The 15,865-nt window shown below is 45.8% G+C and overlaps 1 protein-coding gene across 10 annotated transcripts in view; it reads left to right on the top strand.

Moving 5' to 3' along the window:
• LOC147718545 (phosphatidylinositol-binding clathrin assembly protein-like) overlaps positions 1-15,865 on the top strand; it is an 882,838-nt gene that overhangs the window by 195,850 nt on the left and 671,123 nt on the right. For all 10 annotated transcript variants that reach the window (XM_086918490.1, XM_086918493.1, XM_086918491.1 and 7 more), the window contains exons 4-6: positions 771-873; positions 1,039-1,132; positions 1,800-1,911. In XM_086918490.1, the coding sequence (XP_086774616.1) occupies positions 771-873; positions 1,039-1,132; positions 1,800-1,911 (309 nt within the window). The remainder of the gene's footprint in view (positions 1-770; positions 874-1,038; positions 1,133-1,799; positions 1,912-15,865) is intronic.

Below are 15,865 nucleotides of genomic sequence, written 5' to 3'. Positions count from 1 at the left end.
CTCTGTCTGTGTGTGTGTGTGGCTCTGTCTGTGTGTGTGTGTGGCTCTGTCTGTGTGTGTGTGTGTGGCTCTGTCTGTGTGTGTGTGTGTGTGGCTCTGTCTGTGTGTGTGTGTGTGTGGCTCTGTCTGTGTGTGTGTGTGTGTGTGTGTGTGGCTCTGTCTGTGTGGCTCTGTGTGGGTGTGTGTGTGGCTGTGTGTGTGTGGCTGTGTGTGTGTGTGTGGTTGTGTGTGTGTGTGGCTCTGTGTGGGGGATCTCTGTGTGGCTCTGTGTGTGGCATTCGGAGAGATTAAGCTATTGGCATTATAACTGACGATTCCATGTATCTATCTGTTTTCAAAACCAACACATAAATAAAAACGTTGTCATTTACAATGCCAATAGCTCTAACTTTTGCAAAGACGAGACAGTTGTATTGTAAATGCTTGTTAGATCTGTGAATCAAGATGAATTGAGAACTCCGGCAATATGGGTTAACTACACTGCCATTGTTTAATTTGTGCACCAAGTGAAATAATATTGACAGCTTATAACGGATTTCCCACAGATAGTAATTTTTCGTTTTAACAATCAGAATATTTTCTGTCAAAATGTGTCAAAAAAACGCTTTTGTTTCCAGCAGTCAGTAAAATGAATATTTGATCGAATTGTTGTTACCTTAAATTAACACCTTACATGTTTTGCTCAACTATTATAACAGACATGTAAAAAATATCATGATGCTTTAATAATTGATGTTAACAACTATATAGTAACATAGTGTTTCTTTCAGGTTACGACATGTCAACATTCATCAGGCGGTACAGCAGATATTTGAATGAAAAAGCACTTTCTTACAGACTAGTAGCAGTTGACTTCACTAAAATGAAAAGAGGGTATGGCATTTATTATTTTAGGTTTTGACTTCAATAAGTGCTGCTTGAAGACAAGTTTTTTTCTAAAATGTCGTGCAATTTGTTGTATTTATTTGGTAACCACAAACTAAAAGCCTTGAACTGACACGTGATAAATTATTGTATCATTTGTTTAACTGTTTGTAGGATAGATGGTGTGATGAGGACCATGAATACTGAAAAGCTGCTGAAAACCCTTCCGATTATTCAGAACCAGCTTGATGCTCTTTTGGATTTCGATGCAAGTTTTTCCTGTATTTTTTTTTCTAAACCATAGTAGTTGTATTTGTGATTGCACCTTCTATTTAATATGATGCCAAAAGACACACAGCATTACTTGTATTTTTTATTTTTAAAATATTGCTGCCTTAAAATTGCAAACTAAAGTAATAATGCTCAGCCTGTGAACAACATGTCATGATGACTTTTTATACTAATCATTTAATATGCCATATTACTAGTTTTTTCATCCTGTAAACATCTAGTTTTTCTGTTTCGCTATGAATTAGTTTGGGGTGCATGCTTGTCATACACACTGACTGAAAAAGCATGTGTGTTTTGTGGATTTGGAGCTTAGGTAAGCTAAGGTCTTATTTCGTGCGTCTAACATAATTGTGTGCTAGCACACTTCACTTCCTCTGTGCTCTTTAAATGATAGACTGCTGTAAAAATACCCCATCTCCTCTGACCGATTAACAAACACATTTTCTCTGTCCGCTAATTCAAAAGCTTTACATTCTAGTGACCATAAACTGTTTCAGTATAAAATCTATTTAACAGACCCATTATTCTCATGAACACAAGAGTTCATTGCTTTAAACACATAGGCAGTGTGTTCATCATTAGCCTTGCTGAATTACTTCAGTGATGATAAATCTCACTTGGTCTACCATTTTCTTCTTAAACAGGCAAATCCGAACGAACTGACTAATGGTGTGATAAATGCTGCCTTCATGCTTCTGTTCAAAGATTCAATTCGACTATTTGCAGCCTACAATGAGGGTGTTATTAACCTATTAGGTAAGTGAATATAAACATGCCTAAAATCCTTTTGAACTTTTAAGTAGGCCTGGGTGGTAAATTCCGTTCCGCTTGCGGAATTTGGGTAATTTCGCGTTCCACGGAGAACGCAAAATTGCCCAAAGTTCTGCGTTCCGCGACTTCACTGAATTTTTTGCTTGTTCGCGTTCTCAAAATGCATGTTCGCAAGATATTTTCTCCCGAGCACGCAAACAGCAATTGCGAACAGAAAAAAAGCATCGTGAACAAGCAATTCCACGTGTTCGTGGAATTTCTGCATGTTCGCGGAGATTTTTTACAGTTTCGCGGAGATTTGCGTAACGCGATTACTCAAATTCCGCCCACCCCTACTTTTAAGTGAATGAATGCAAACACTCCTCAGTATTTTGGTACGCCCCAGTAATATTTGTGACCTTATGGGTATTACTTTTGATTATGCAGAGTTGCCTATTTGTGAAGATTTAGCTTTTTCAGATTTGCATAAAAAGGAGAGATATTTTCACATGAATTGAGACGTCTTAGTCTTGATGGAATCTCATAAATTAATGGCTTCTCTAGAGACATTTTATTACCTGAATCCCAAGGTTAAGATAAATGGAACAATTTCTAACAAAAATATGTGATATGCATTCTGGCAAACTTTCATGGTCTATAAACACCTTACGGTGTACTATCCTGTTCGAGGCATGTGGGCTGCTGAATTCATATCTTAGCATAGATCGCCGCCTAGTGTTGGGTCCGGATGTTTGCACCTTGTTGTTTTGGAAGAGTCTTCGAAGTATCACGAGATAAGTGACTCATCCCCTGGACTACAGTGCGCATGGGCATCTTCTCCATCTCTAGATTGTTTTTCTCCGCCATTGGGTTCGGATGCATTTGGACAACTCCAACTCCGAAGTTTTCAACTTTCTAAGGCCAAAAACCTTATACTTTCGACTGTATTGTTTCCGCTCTGTATCCCTCGAATCGACAATTCTTCCATCCATCTCTGGTAGTCGATACCGGCCATTGGGCCTTTTTGACGCCACGTGGCCTCCTGCCGATGGAAAGAACCCCATTCAAAAAATGCCCACATTGTCGATCCAAGTTTCCACATAGCGATAAGTATACAGTATGCAACAGGTGCCTATCTTCAGAGCACAACGAAGAAATCTGTCCAGCTTGTGCCCAGTTCCGGTCGAAGAAAACTATCCGGAACCGGAGAGCTGTTGGACAAGAGATGCAGCGACAGGCACCTGCACCGGAAAACATTTTCTACGACGAACATGAACTCCATTAGGCAATGGACTCCGACCTGGAGCTAGTCACAGTAGAAGACCAGTCGGACTCTGATGACGATAACCCACCGGGGAAAACAGTGAGTACCAAGGATCCTTCCCTGCCTCCTCCTACAGACAAGGCTCCGTTCAAAGCATCGCCTAAAAGCCTTAGCCATGACCGAAACACCGCTTCAGAAGCCCCGCCTTCCGGCTCGGATCGGAAGACCATACCCAAGCCTTCCGGTACCCCGGGACCGAGAAAAACACTTCCCAAGAAGGCCGTCGACTCAAAAATGACCGCAGAGCCGAGAACAAGCACCGACTGTAAAAAGGCCGTCGAGCCAAAGAAGGTCGCCGATCCGAAAAAGACCGTTGACCCGAAAAAGGTAATCGGCCCAAAGAAAGTCGGCAATCCGAAAACTGTCACCGAGCCGAAGAAGGCTGTCGAACCGAAAAAGGCTGTTGAACCGGAAAAAGTCTTCGACCCGAAAAAACACATCGAGCCGAAAAAGGCTGTCGACCCGAAAAAGATAGTCGAACCGAGGAAGGTCGTCGAGTCAAACAAGGCCGTCGAGCCGACAAAGGACGTCGAGTCGAAAAAAGCTCCACAGAAAAATGAAAACAAGCAAGCGACCGAGCCAAAAATATTGGCGCCTAAGCCACAGACAGTGGAATAAGAACTTTTTCATCCTGATCCAGTGAGTCCAGACCAGATAGACTGTATATAAAACCTGATACAGGACATATATCAGTTTATAATAAGAACAAGAGAAGACTGGACACTGAAGCTCCTTCTCCTGTTCCTCCTAAGAAACAGGACTTTGGGACATCCCCTTCTAGACCTTTCACACCTCCTCCTTTCACTCCTAACATGCCTAAAGTTCCATATTCTCCTACACCTCCACATTATGATGAGGTAGAAGACATGTGTGAAGATCCTCAACAGGATTTTATAGACCCTGATGATCAAGGAAACCAGGATCACACATGGGACTATCAGAATGACCCTGATGACCCATATGATACACAACCCATACCCGATCTTTCGCCATACCCCACAAAGCCATCCCCTACTGACGACACCTTCGCTTTTAGCCAGCTAGTTGACAGAGCAGCTCAGTATCATAGCGTACAAATGCACACTGACCCTATAGAGGAGGATTTCCTATTTAACACCTTCCCAACATCAGAGAAAAGTGTACGTATTCTCCCTATGCTGAAGGGAGTACTAAAGCATGCCTCAGACCTCTTTAACCACATCCCTGCTGATGATATCCTTCTCCTGAGCTGGGCCATAATAAAAACGGGTGTGGTCATGACGAGCTCGGCTCGTCATGAGCACAGGAGCACTGTGCCTTATGACGAGCTGAGCTCGTCATGAGCATCGAAGGGGTTAAGGACCTAGCTGGGGCGCGTGTCTTCAATCCAAGAACTGAAAATAAATATAAACCAGCCCCTACAGACCCCTCTTATATCAAGTCTCAGCTACCACTAGACTCTCTGGTTGTATCCAATGCTAGGAAAAGGACAAATTCGCAAACAGGTGCTGCCCCCCCTCCTGACAAGGAGTCAAAAATTTTAGAAGCCTCAGGGAAAAGAGTGGCCTCTCAGGCAGCAAATTCCTGGAGAATTGCCAATACACAAGCCCTCCTAGCACGCTATGACAGAGCACACTATGATGAACTGGAAGGATTATTACAACACCTACCAGAACCCTATAAAGCAAAAGCAAATGACCTAATACAGGAAGGGAAATTCATCACTAACGCATCCATAAAATGCACCCTTGATGCAGCAGATACAGCCGCTAGGTCTGTCAACACTAGTGTGTTGCTACGCCGGCATGCCTGGCTCTGCATCTCTGGTTTTAAAAATGAAGTGCAATCTATCATACTCAATCAACCCATTAACCAGGATTTCTTGTTTGGACCTGCAGTTGATACCATCTTAGAAAAGATGAAAAAAGATACTGACACAGCTAAGTCCAATTTCAACAGTCTAGGAGCTCCTTTCGTTGCTCCTCTTTTCGAGGCTCCGGCAGAGGCAACACATCCCAAACCGCCTCATCATTTAAAAGTACTACACAAGGCACCTTTAATGAAGGCTCCAACAGAGGAGGTTATAGAGGGAACAATAACAAGGGCAAAGGACGTGGTGGTAATAACACCAGAGCCTCTACCGCCAACAAACAGTGATTTGTTCACACTCCCTCCAGACCACTTAACACCAGTCGGAGGCAGATTAACACAATTCCTACCAGTCTGGAACACAATTACGACAGACAGGTGGGTGAGACAAATTATCCAGTATAGTTACTGCCTGGAACTCACTTCTACTCCACCCAACATACCGCCGAAACACCGTCCGATGTCCAAAGAACACATCACGCTGTTACAACAAGAGGTGCTATCCATGCTGGATAAGGGTGCCATAGAGCCAGTCCCATTTCAACATCAATGGACAGGAGTATATTCCATATTCATCCTCATTCCCAAAAAGGACGGATCCCTCAGACCAATATTGGACCTCAGACATCTAAACCAATACATACTCTCAGAGCATTTCCATATGATCACTCTACAACAAGTACTCCCACTACTCCAGCAAGGCGACTTCTTTGCTACATTAGACCTCAAAGATGCATACTTTCACATCCCTCCGGTACACCGCGTCTCCACCCAGTGGCAAAGTTCCACCACCGCTGCAAAAACTGAACGGACACGGGCCAAGTAAGTGCTGAATACCTTTATTTGTGCAAATTCAGCCGCATTACTTTCACATCCCTATACATCCAGCTCACAGGAAATACCTCCGGTTCACAATAGAAGGTCACCACTATTAATTCAAAGTTCTCCCCTTCGGGGTAACTACGGCACCAATGGATTTTACAAAATGCCTAGCAGTAGTAGCAGCACACCTCAGAAGGCAACACATCCATGTGTTCCCCTATCTCGACGATTGCCTCATAAAAGCCAACACATACTTAGTGTGCAAGCAATACGTCACGGACAATCCAGCTACTGCACAGTCTAGGATTTTCCATAAATTACTCAAAATCACATCTGCAACCCTCCCACATGCAACAATATCTGGGAGCAACAATAGATATCTCAGTAGCGAAGACATGTCCAAATCCAGCCAGGATAGCCAAAATACAAGCAAAGATTTCAGACACAACACTCACCACCAGCTTGAGTGTTCATGCAGCTTATAAGCATAATTGTTGTAGCAAACCTCAGCTAGGCCTACTTGGTGCAAGGGGTTCGCCCTTCTCTGCACGGAGTCCTCAGACCTTAGGAAGAAGTTGGCAATGAAACTGGAAAATACAAAAACAAAGTTTATTAAACCTTTAAAGGTGGTACTACAATCCACACAACACCCTTCAGTATTGTATAGAGTAGCACACAGAACTAAAGCACATGGCCCCTTTTATACACAATGAGGGGGCTCAAAAGAAGGCGGTACAGAACACAAGAGCAGTTTCATGACCATACAAGGACATATTGGAAGGCACAATCGATAAGGGGGCGGAGTTAACAGTCTTCAGAAACTAGTAAACACATTCCTATCTGGAACTAATTAGTACCGGCCTTAGACCCTACTGAGCATGTCTGGACATGCTGGAAGCGGGGGATGCTAAATATAGCCTGTTGCTGGGAAGACTTCCGGCGCAGTTACCAAGAAGGTAGGACAAAGCACATGATGAGCACATGGCGATGTATGGCATACAAAAATGGCCGCTACAAATACAAAATGGAGTTGGTACATTTGCTACGATAATTGTCAAACACTGCATGTCTTCTGCTAATGCTTAACCCAATCGCTGTTAATTTACAACAGACGACCCTTTCAGCATTAGCTGAAGACATTTGACTTTCTGGGATAGGCTAGATACTCCTCCCTTATATCAATGACCATCATGCTAGCTATCTCTTCATTCAAATCATTCTGCATTTTGATTTCTGCAATGTTTCTTTTGGTCGGTATGCAAGCAGTAATACAGATAGAACATATCATCACACTGGATACATATACAATTGAAGACTATTGCAATTATTATACATAGAGCAGTTAATACTTTCCAGCCCCAGGCAGAAATTAGAGTCCAAAGCCACCCTGTAAAAGTCCATGTACCATTTTCTGTATGAAGGTCTGCAGCGATTTTATTAAGTTTATTAATCGCTTTATACACTGATGGGGTGTGATCTGGTATAAACATGCAACAACTACTACCTATAACACGACATGCACCACCTCTATCTGCCAGCATGACGTCCAAAGCCACAATCCTAGCAATTTGCATTTCTTCAGTCGGTTTTTTAGAGCTGCACCTGTTTGATCTGTAACGGCTTCTACAACTCTAGTTAATCTTCGCACTTTTCTACTATTTAATGCCGCACCCACGAAAAAGAACAATCCTAAATTAAAATCTATATATTGTTGTAGACTAGTGTCAGTTTGGTCTACGTTATCAGTATTCAAGGTTCTCTTATATCTATTTACAGTAATATTGTTGAGCAATTTAAGATTTCGATGATACAATGGAGTTGCCAGAAACACAGGGGGCAACCAAAATGACACATAACAAATCCCTGTCCAACCAGCTGGCAATCGGTAATATCCACGATTCCCACACACAAAATACGTATTATGCGAAGCTAAAAAGGTACTATTATTCAAACCATCTATATTCACCATAGTAATACAGTCGCTGATCCCAACAGGGATATGTCCAATGCTCTGTACACATAGTTCTTCTTGTGTTTGAGTAACAGAAATAACAAAATGTTCAGCATTGAAGGAATCTCCTGTGTTGGTGTAGATATATGGCGTTGAAATATTGTCCGGTCGATATTCCTCCCACTCCCATTTAGTTCCATTCGCTTGGGGATACCCATCTTTGTCTTGATAGCACTCTTTGTTCAACCGGAAAAGCAGTCTGCCCACTGTAGGCTTCCTAGTCGCAAAGAGCAAAGCATACCAGGCTCGGCAGAAGCCATTATGCAAAAAAGGAAGAGGTATGAACGGTGTACCCCCTTTCTTTTGATATGCAAGCATCATCCCACAAATCCAACAGTTTGTGGCATTCGTAGCAATGTGGGTATGATTTAGCATTTGAATGAAAGTGTTATTGAGATAAGATTGTCGATGCTTCAATTCTTGATATGGGAGCGTAAAGAAATAATGCTCCTCTGGTGTCTGTGTAGTAACAACAAACAACTCACGAGCAGGAGTTGTCTCCTCAACAGACCATGTTATTGTTGCTGCAATCACCAAGGCAACAACAAACCCTACAGCGCAAAAAATCTTCTTCTTTTCCATTTTAGTCACAACACAAAACAAATCTTCCTGGAACTAAAGTAGTTGTCAGAGCTCTTACCCCTGGGTAGCGGTTGATTTCTTCACCACGGGCCAAGGCGGGTGTCACTACTCAAATGCAGGGCTGATTACCCCCCCCCCCCCCCCCCCCCCCCTCTTCCCCTGCCACATCGGCTCTCCGTTTCACTGCCCCGGGGAATGCTCAGACAACTTTCACAAGCGCTGCAGATTTTTCTCTCGGTCTCAAATTATATCTCGTTGCTCCAGGGACTGTCTGGTCCGGGAAGAACTCCTCAGATCCGTCAGGTGTCACAGCACGGCCTTTCTCCGCAGTCAGAACCTCTTGATGGTCAGTCAACACAGCAGGCTCCACCAAAGTCGGAAGTACCCGCCGACAATGGGTACTGTGGATCCAATTTTTTCAGTTTGTGACTCGAACTGCTATCCTCGTGGCAAGTAGCACTTGCTCTGGCCCACGCCACCTTGGCTCCAAACTGCTCGATCTCTCAAAGGACTTCAGGAGAACGAAATCACCAGGTCGGAGCCTATGACCTTCACCTGTGGATCTATCAGGAAGTGCTTCTCGAACCTGTTGATGAATAGAAATTATCAGTTAACCGTACCAAATAGTCATTCATTAAGACACAAGGTACATCATACACAGAACTCTGTTTAGGAATTCCCCATAAAATGGGCCTACCAAACGGGATCTCATAAGGTGTGAGACCTGTTCGAGAATGAGGCACTGATGTAATAGACAACAATGCCAGTGACAACGCATCTGGCCAAGTCAAAGAAGTAGAAGCCTGTATCTTAGCTAATTTCAGCTTCAGAGTAGCATTGTATCTTTCCACCAATCCTGCTGATTGTGGGTGGAACACTGCAATAAACTTTTGCTTGATCCCTAATCCTTTCAGGACATAATTGATAACGTCCCCTATAACATGAGGCCCGTTATCACTCCACAAAAATCTACAAACACCATAGCGAGGGAAGAATTCCTTCAAAAGCACCTTTGCCGTAGGCAGTGTTGTCCTTTGTGTGGTACGCCTCAATCCATTTACTAAAGGCACATACCACCACGAAGACATACTTCAGATTATTATAGCGTTCAAGCTGAATATAATCCATCTGCAAAACTTCAAAAGGTGCAGTCGGTGTAGCAAATCCTCCTGCTGGAGTTTGTGTCCCTTTTCCAGGAATAAATTGTAGGCAGATCATACAGGACTGTACTACTCTCTTAGCTGTGCTAGCAATTTCTGGATGCTGCCAAACTTGTGTAAGCAATTTCACTATTGAACCACCCCTTCTCCTGGTGGTGTGGTAAAAAGCCTGGGGCTAAGGATCGATGCAGATCTCTCAATGGCCCCTCAAGTTTCTGCTGTCGTCGGATCTTGCATAGGTGTGTTGAGGCAACTACGAAAGCTAGTCCCCATCCTATCTGCCTCCACCCTGCAATCGATCGTATCTGCCACAGTCATCTCGAAACTTGACTATGGCAACGCCTTATATCTTGGCCTGCCACCGAAGCTGTTGAGGAAGCTGCAGGTAGTACTGAACGATGCAGCTAGGCTGATCCACTCCCTGCCTAGAAACTCGCACGTAACCCCCCTGCTTCAGAAGTTGCACATGCTCCCAGTGAAATTTCGAGTCCAGTTTAAATGTCTCTGTGTGGCCCATAAGGCACTCTTTGGGAAAGCCCCAGAGTACATCAAGCAACGTTTGAAGAGGTATGTTCCCGGGAGACCCTTGCGCTCAGGAACAACCTCCAATCTGATTCAACCCAGGTTCAAACTAAAAACCAGAGGAGGCAGGGCCCTGTCTGTGCTTCTCCCGCAACTGTGGAATGAGCTTCCGCCCACCCTGAAGGAGGAATCACAGCTACTACCCTTCAGAAACAAGCATTGGAAATGCAATAGGTCTCGCATTAGGAAAGTTTGAGCTATTGGTATTCTAAATGACACTTTTTATTTATGTGTTGGTTTTGAAAGTAGCAAAATAATAGCTTTGTCAGTTACAATGTCAATAGTTTTAACTTTTGCAAATGTGACCCCTATAGCATTTGTAATGCAATGTGTGTTGTATTTACGTGACTTAGATGTATTGATATTATAAATAACAATGGCTTTAAATTTTGTAAATAATTAATACTTAAATAAAAGTTATTGTAATTTATAATGGCAATAGCTTAAACGTTTGTAAATAACTTTTGTGAAGATTATGTTCAGTGTATTTTATTGTGACGAAAATCCAAGAACATTGCATTTGCACCTAAACACACACAGAGCCACACACATATAGATGTGGTGGTGGTGGATCTGGGGGATATGGTGGTGGTGGATGTGGTAGTGGATGTGGTAGTGGATGTGGTAGTGGATGTGGTGATGGTGGATGTGGTGATGGTGGATGTGGGGATGGATGTGGGGGTGGATGTGGTGGTGGATGTGGTGGTGGATGTGGTGGATGTGATGGTGGTGGATGTGGCGGTGGATGTCATGGTGGATGTGGAGGTGATGGTGGATGTGGAGGTGATGGTGGATGTGGAGGTGATGGTGGATGTGGAGGTGATGGTGGATGTGGTGGTGGATGTGGTGGTGGATGTGGTGGTGATGGTGGATGTGGTGGTGGATGTGGTGGTGATGGTGGATGTGGTGGTGGATGCGGTGGATGTGGTGGTGGATGCGGTGGATGTGGTGGTGGATGCGGTGGATGTGGTGGTGGATGCGGTGGTGGATGCGATGGTGATGGTAGTGGTGGATGGGGTGGTGGTTGTAGTGGATGTGGTGGTGGTTGTAGTGGATGTGGTGGTGGATGAAGTGGTGGTGGATGAAGTGGTGGTGGTTGAGGTGGTGGTGGATGTGGAAGTGATGGTGGATGTGGTGGTGGTGGATGTGATGGTGGATGTGGTGGTGGTGGATGTGATGGTGGATGTGGTGGTGATGGATGTGGTGGTGGATGCGGTGGATGTGGTGATGGTGGATGCGGTGGTGGTGGTGGATGTAGTGGTGGTGGGTGTGGTGGTGGATGCGGTGGTGGTGGATACGGATGTGGTGGTGGTGGATGCCGTGGTGGATGTGGTGGTGGTGGATGCCATGGTGGATGTGGAGGTGATGGTGGATGTGGTGGTGGTTGTGGAGGTGATGGTGGATGTGGTGGTGATGGTGGATGTGGTGGTGGATGCGGTGGTGGTGGATGTGGTGGTGGTGGATGCGGTGGTGGTGGATGCGGTGGTGGTGGTGGATGGGTTGTTGTTTGTGGTGGATGTGGTGGTGGATGTGGTGGTGGATGTAGTGGTGGATGGGGTGGTGGTTGTGGTGGATGTGGTGGTGGTGATGGTGGATGTGATGGTGGATGCGGTGGTGGTGGATGCAGTGGATGTGGTGATGGTAGATGCGGTGGTGGTGGTGGATGTGGTGGTGGTGGTGGTGGATGCGGTGGTGGTGGTGGATGGGGTGGTGGTTGTGGTGTATGGGGTGGTGGATGTAGTGGTGGTGGGTGTGGTGGTGGTGGTGGATGCGGTGGTGGTGGATGTGGATGTGGTGGATGTGGTGGTGGTGGATGTCATGGTGGATGTGGAGGTGATGGTGGATGTGGAGGTGATGGTGGATGTGGAGGTGATGGTGGATGTGGAGGTGATGGTGGATGTGGAGGTGATGGTGGATGTGGTGGTGGTGGTGGTGGTGGTGGTGGTGGTGGTTGTGGAGGTGATGGTGGATGTGGTGGTGGTGGTGGATGTGATGAAGAGCGACGACGAGACAACGAGCTGAAGAGAGAGAGAAACAAGACGGAGGGCATTGGAGGGGGGAGGAGAAATGCGACACAGCAGCACTTCACACGGCCGGGCGGCCGTGAAACTGAAAGCACGGCTGGCCGGCCGTGAAAGCCTTTGATGCTGCAGGGGGTGGAGCGGCACCAAGCTGGGCACAGGAGAAATGCGACACAGCAGCACTTCACACGGCCGGGCGGCCGTGAAACTGAAAGCACGGCTGGCCGGCCGTGAAAGCCTTTGATGCTGCAGGGGGTGGAGCGGCACCAAGCTGGGCAACAGATGGCTGACAATTTGATGCTGTGCACGCGCATTTTAGGTCAATGCACGGGCACAGGATCAAATCGCCAGTCAGTTAAAGTCTGTTTAAAGCCCTATAGTCTCGTGACCTCAATGCTTGCGCATTGATAGGTCACGAGACCTAAAGAGAGCCTCTAAGAATGAAAACAAGTGTCAGAATAGCCAGCCAAGTAAGAACTATCCACTCTAGAATGAGCTGTGCCTGTCAGCGATGTAGAACTGGCAGGCAATTACATGAGTAAGGTAACTTGACCGTGCTGCAGGTCGAAGAAATCGATAATGATTCTGTGGCTCAGGAACTCGTGACTGCCACTTGAAGAAATATGCTCCAGCTGCGAGGAGAAATAGATAAGATTATGTGGCCTAAGAACTCGTGACTGCCTTTGAAGAAATCTGAAAAACAGAGCTCCCGCTGTGTGCAGAACACCGCTCTGCACGGGTAAAAACTCAGTCCCAGAAGGAAGACAGCGGGTAGAACGTTCGCTGAGGCACAACAGCTGAGCGCACACTAGGCGGGAGGCCGCCGAACGCTCTGGCAAGAGAGTTCCCGCTGAGAGGAATCACTGTGTGGAGATGTGAGCTGCCGAACGTTCGTTGAGAGAATAAGCTGAGCTCTAGCCGTCGGGAGGCCACCCTAGCTCAGGCACTTGGGTTCCTGCTGTGAGGTAATCACTGTGTGGAATTCACGCCATAAACTGACAGCTGAGCATAAAACGGGGATAGCAGGCAGAGGGCTACCGGGGAAAAAGTACCTACACTAGATTAACTCCTAACAAGGAGCTGGAGGATTTTCCCCCTTAACTGAGGAAGTTCCAATTATAGCACTAGACAAAAAACAATTAGGCAGCCATCTGTTCAAAACCACTGGCTACAACTGACGGATGCGGCACAAGGCCAAGAGAGTTCAGATAACACCGCAACTCCAGGGGGAGAATGTCGCTTCAATTGCAATCACTAGGCAAGGTGAGTTCAGATAACATCACAACTCCAGGGTGAGAGCGTCGCTACAAATAGTAATCGCTGGGCAGACGAGGCAATTCAATACCAGGGCGCTCACGAAACACTCCGACAGAACAGTTGAGGGAAACGCGCTGTAGATACAGCACTGCGTGAAAGGTAGCGATAAACAATGCCTTGTACAAACGTGGATTCACTTAATCAACAGAACAAGTGAAAAAACAAGGGAGGAGAGAAGGAAAGGTGACAGAACTGCTGGAGGAGCAAAGAGGAGAAAAGAAATGCGACACGGCGGGCAGGGGATGGGGCGGAGCGGATAAAAAAAAAAGACGGAGGGAAGGCAGATAAGGGGAGGGGGGAGGAGAAATGCGACACGGCGGGCAGGGGAGGGGGCGTAGCGGGGAGAGGGTGTGAAAGCAGCAGGGGCCTGGAGTGCGGCTGAGGGAACTGATGTGCACGCGCTTTTAAGCTCAATGCGCATGCGCATTGAGCTTAAAAGTCACGGGCACTGCAAGGAATCGCCACGATTCCTTGCAAGTTAGTTAAAGAGTGGTTAAGCCCCCATAGTCTCGCAAGCTCGATGCGCATGCGCATCGACAGGCGAGACCTAAAAAACTGAAAACCCATCGATTCAGAAAGGCATTTATGACAGTTTAGGCGGTGGAACAGCTGAGGGTTCTATGGGTACCGGTGTGTTATGTTCTTCTGTTAAGCGCTTAGAGACCGGCAGTGATAGGCGCTATATAAATATTCCATAACATAACATTGCTGAAGCTCCAACATGTGCTAGCCGATGTGCCATCTGAACCATAGGTTGTACAAAAGCTATAGGCAACTTCCATCTGTTTGTCTCGCCAACATCCTTCATCATCCAACTCTCCATCCTTGGACCATTGCTCCCGTTCTTTGTCAGAAGCGGTCCTCTGTATTTCTAATACTTCCTTCCTAGCATCGTGCCACCGCTCAGCTTGTGACTTCACTACATACATAGGAGTAGTGTCAGGCTGCATCGCAGTCTCACGTGCCACTCGATCTACAAAAGCATTTCCTTGTCCCACCTTATCAGTCACTTTCTTATGCGCACTACATTTCACTATAGCTATATTCTTTGGATATGTTAATTCAGTCAGAAGATTGTGCACTAGTTCTCCGTGCATTATCTGCATCCCGTGTGATGTCAGTAAGCCTCTTTCCTTCCAGAGCAGGCCAAAATCATGCACCACTCTAAAAGCATAGCGGCTATCCGTATAAATGTTCACACACAATCCTGTACTAAGCTCATACGCTCGTGTCAAAGCTATTAGTTCCGCTGCTTGAGCTGACTTCTGTGGTATGCGAGCTGTCTTCACTATCGTGTGAAGCGTAGTAATTGCATATGCGGCTGAAGTTGTACCATCCAGTAACTTCAGACAAGACCCATCAACCCACAATTCTCCATCCACATCTGAAAGGGGCGTATCTTGCAAATCAATACAACCCTTTGTCTGTTCCTCAGTCAAGAAAATACAATCCTGCGCCTCGGGCTGAGTCGCCGGAAATGGCAACAACGTGGCTGGTTTTAGTGTTGCACATCTCTTCAGTGTCATGTGAGGAGCAAACGGCGTCAACTCGTATCCTGTCAGACGAGCGCTAGTTAAGTGCTGCGTCTTTGTTTGATTCAAAAGGGCATCAACAGCATGGGGTACCAGCACCAACAGCTTATGTGATAAGACTATCCCTTCACTCTGGCGTATTGACACAGCTGTTGCTGCAACCGAGCAAAAACAACCAGGCAAGCTCGAGCAACAGGATCAAGTACTGCTGAAAAATATGCACAAGGACGTTGCTCATCACCATGTGTCTGTACTAAAACTGACAATGCACATCCATCCCTCTCGTGTACGTACAATGTAAAGAGCTTTGTGTAATCTGGAGTACCTAACACTGGTGCTGAACAAAGGGCTTGACGTAACTGTCGAAAAGCATTCTCACATTCATCTGTCCAAGGAAGGGGTATTGGAGTATCTTGTGTCAAAAGCGCAAACAAGGGTTTAACAATATATGAAAATCCCAATATCCATTGCCTACAAAAAGAAGTAAGACCTAAAAATGCTCCAACCTGTTTCTGTGTTGAAGGTACTGGTCTATCTAAAATTGCCTGAATGCGATCTGATGTGAGCGCACGCCCCTCCTTAGACAAAAGGTGACCTAAGTAGGTTACCTTTGGTCTACAGTACTGCAGTTTCTTTTTCGAGACTTTGTGGTGATGTAAAGCAAGAAAGGAAAGCAAAGACAGAGTAGACTTCTCACATTGTTCAGGGGCTGCCAACAAAATATCATCAACATACTGTATGAGCGCCACACCTTCGGGTAG

The sequence above is a fragment of the Lissotriton vulgaris genome, chromosome 4_1 (genome assembly GCF_964263255.1).
Source record: "Lissotriton vulgaris chromosome 4_1, aLisVul1.2, whole genome shotgun sequence".
Lineage (NCBI taxonomy): Eukaryota > Metazoa > Chordata > Amphibia > Caudata > Salamandridae > Lissotriton > Lissotriton vulgaris.
Note: the sequence above shows the minus strand (reverse complement) of the source record. Positions and strands in the feature narration are given on the sequence as shown.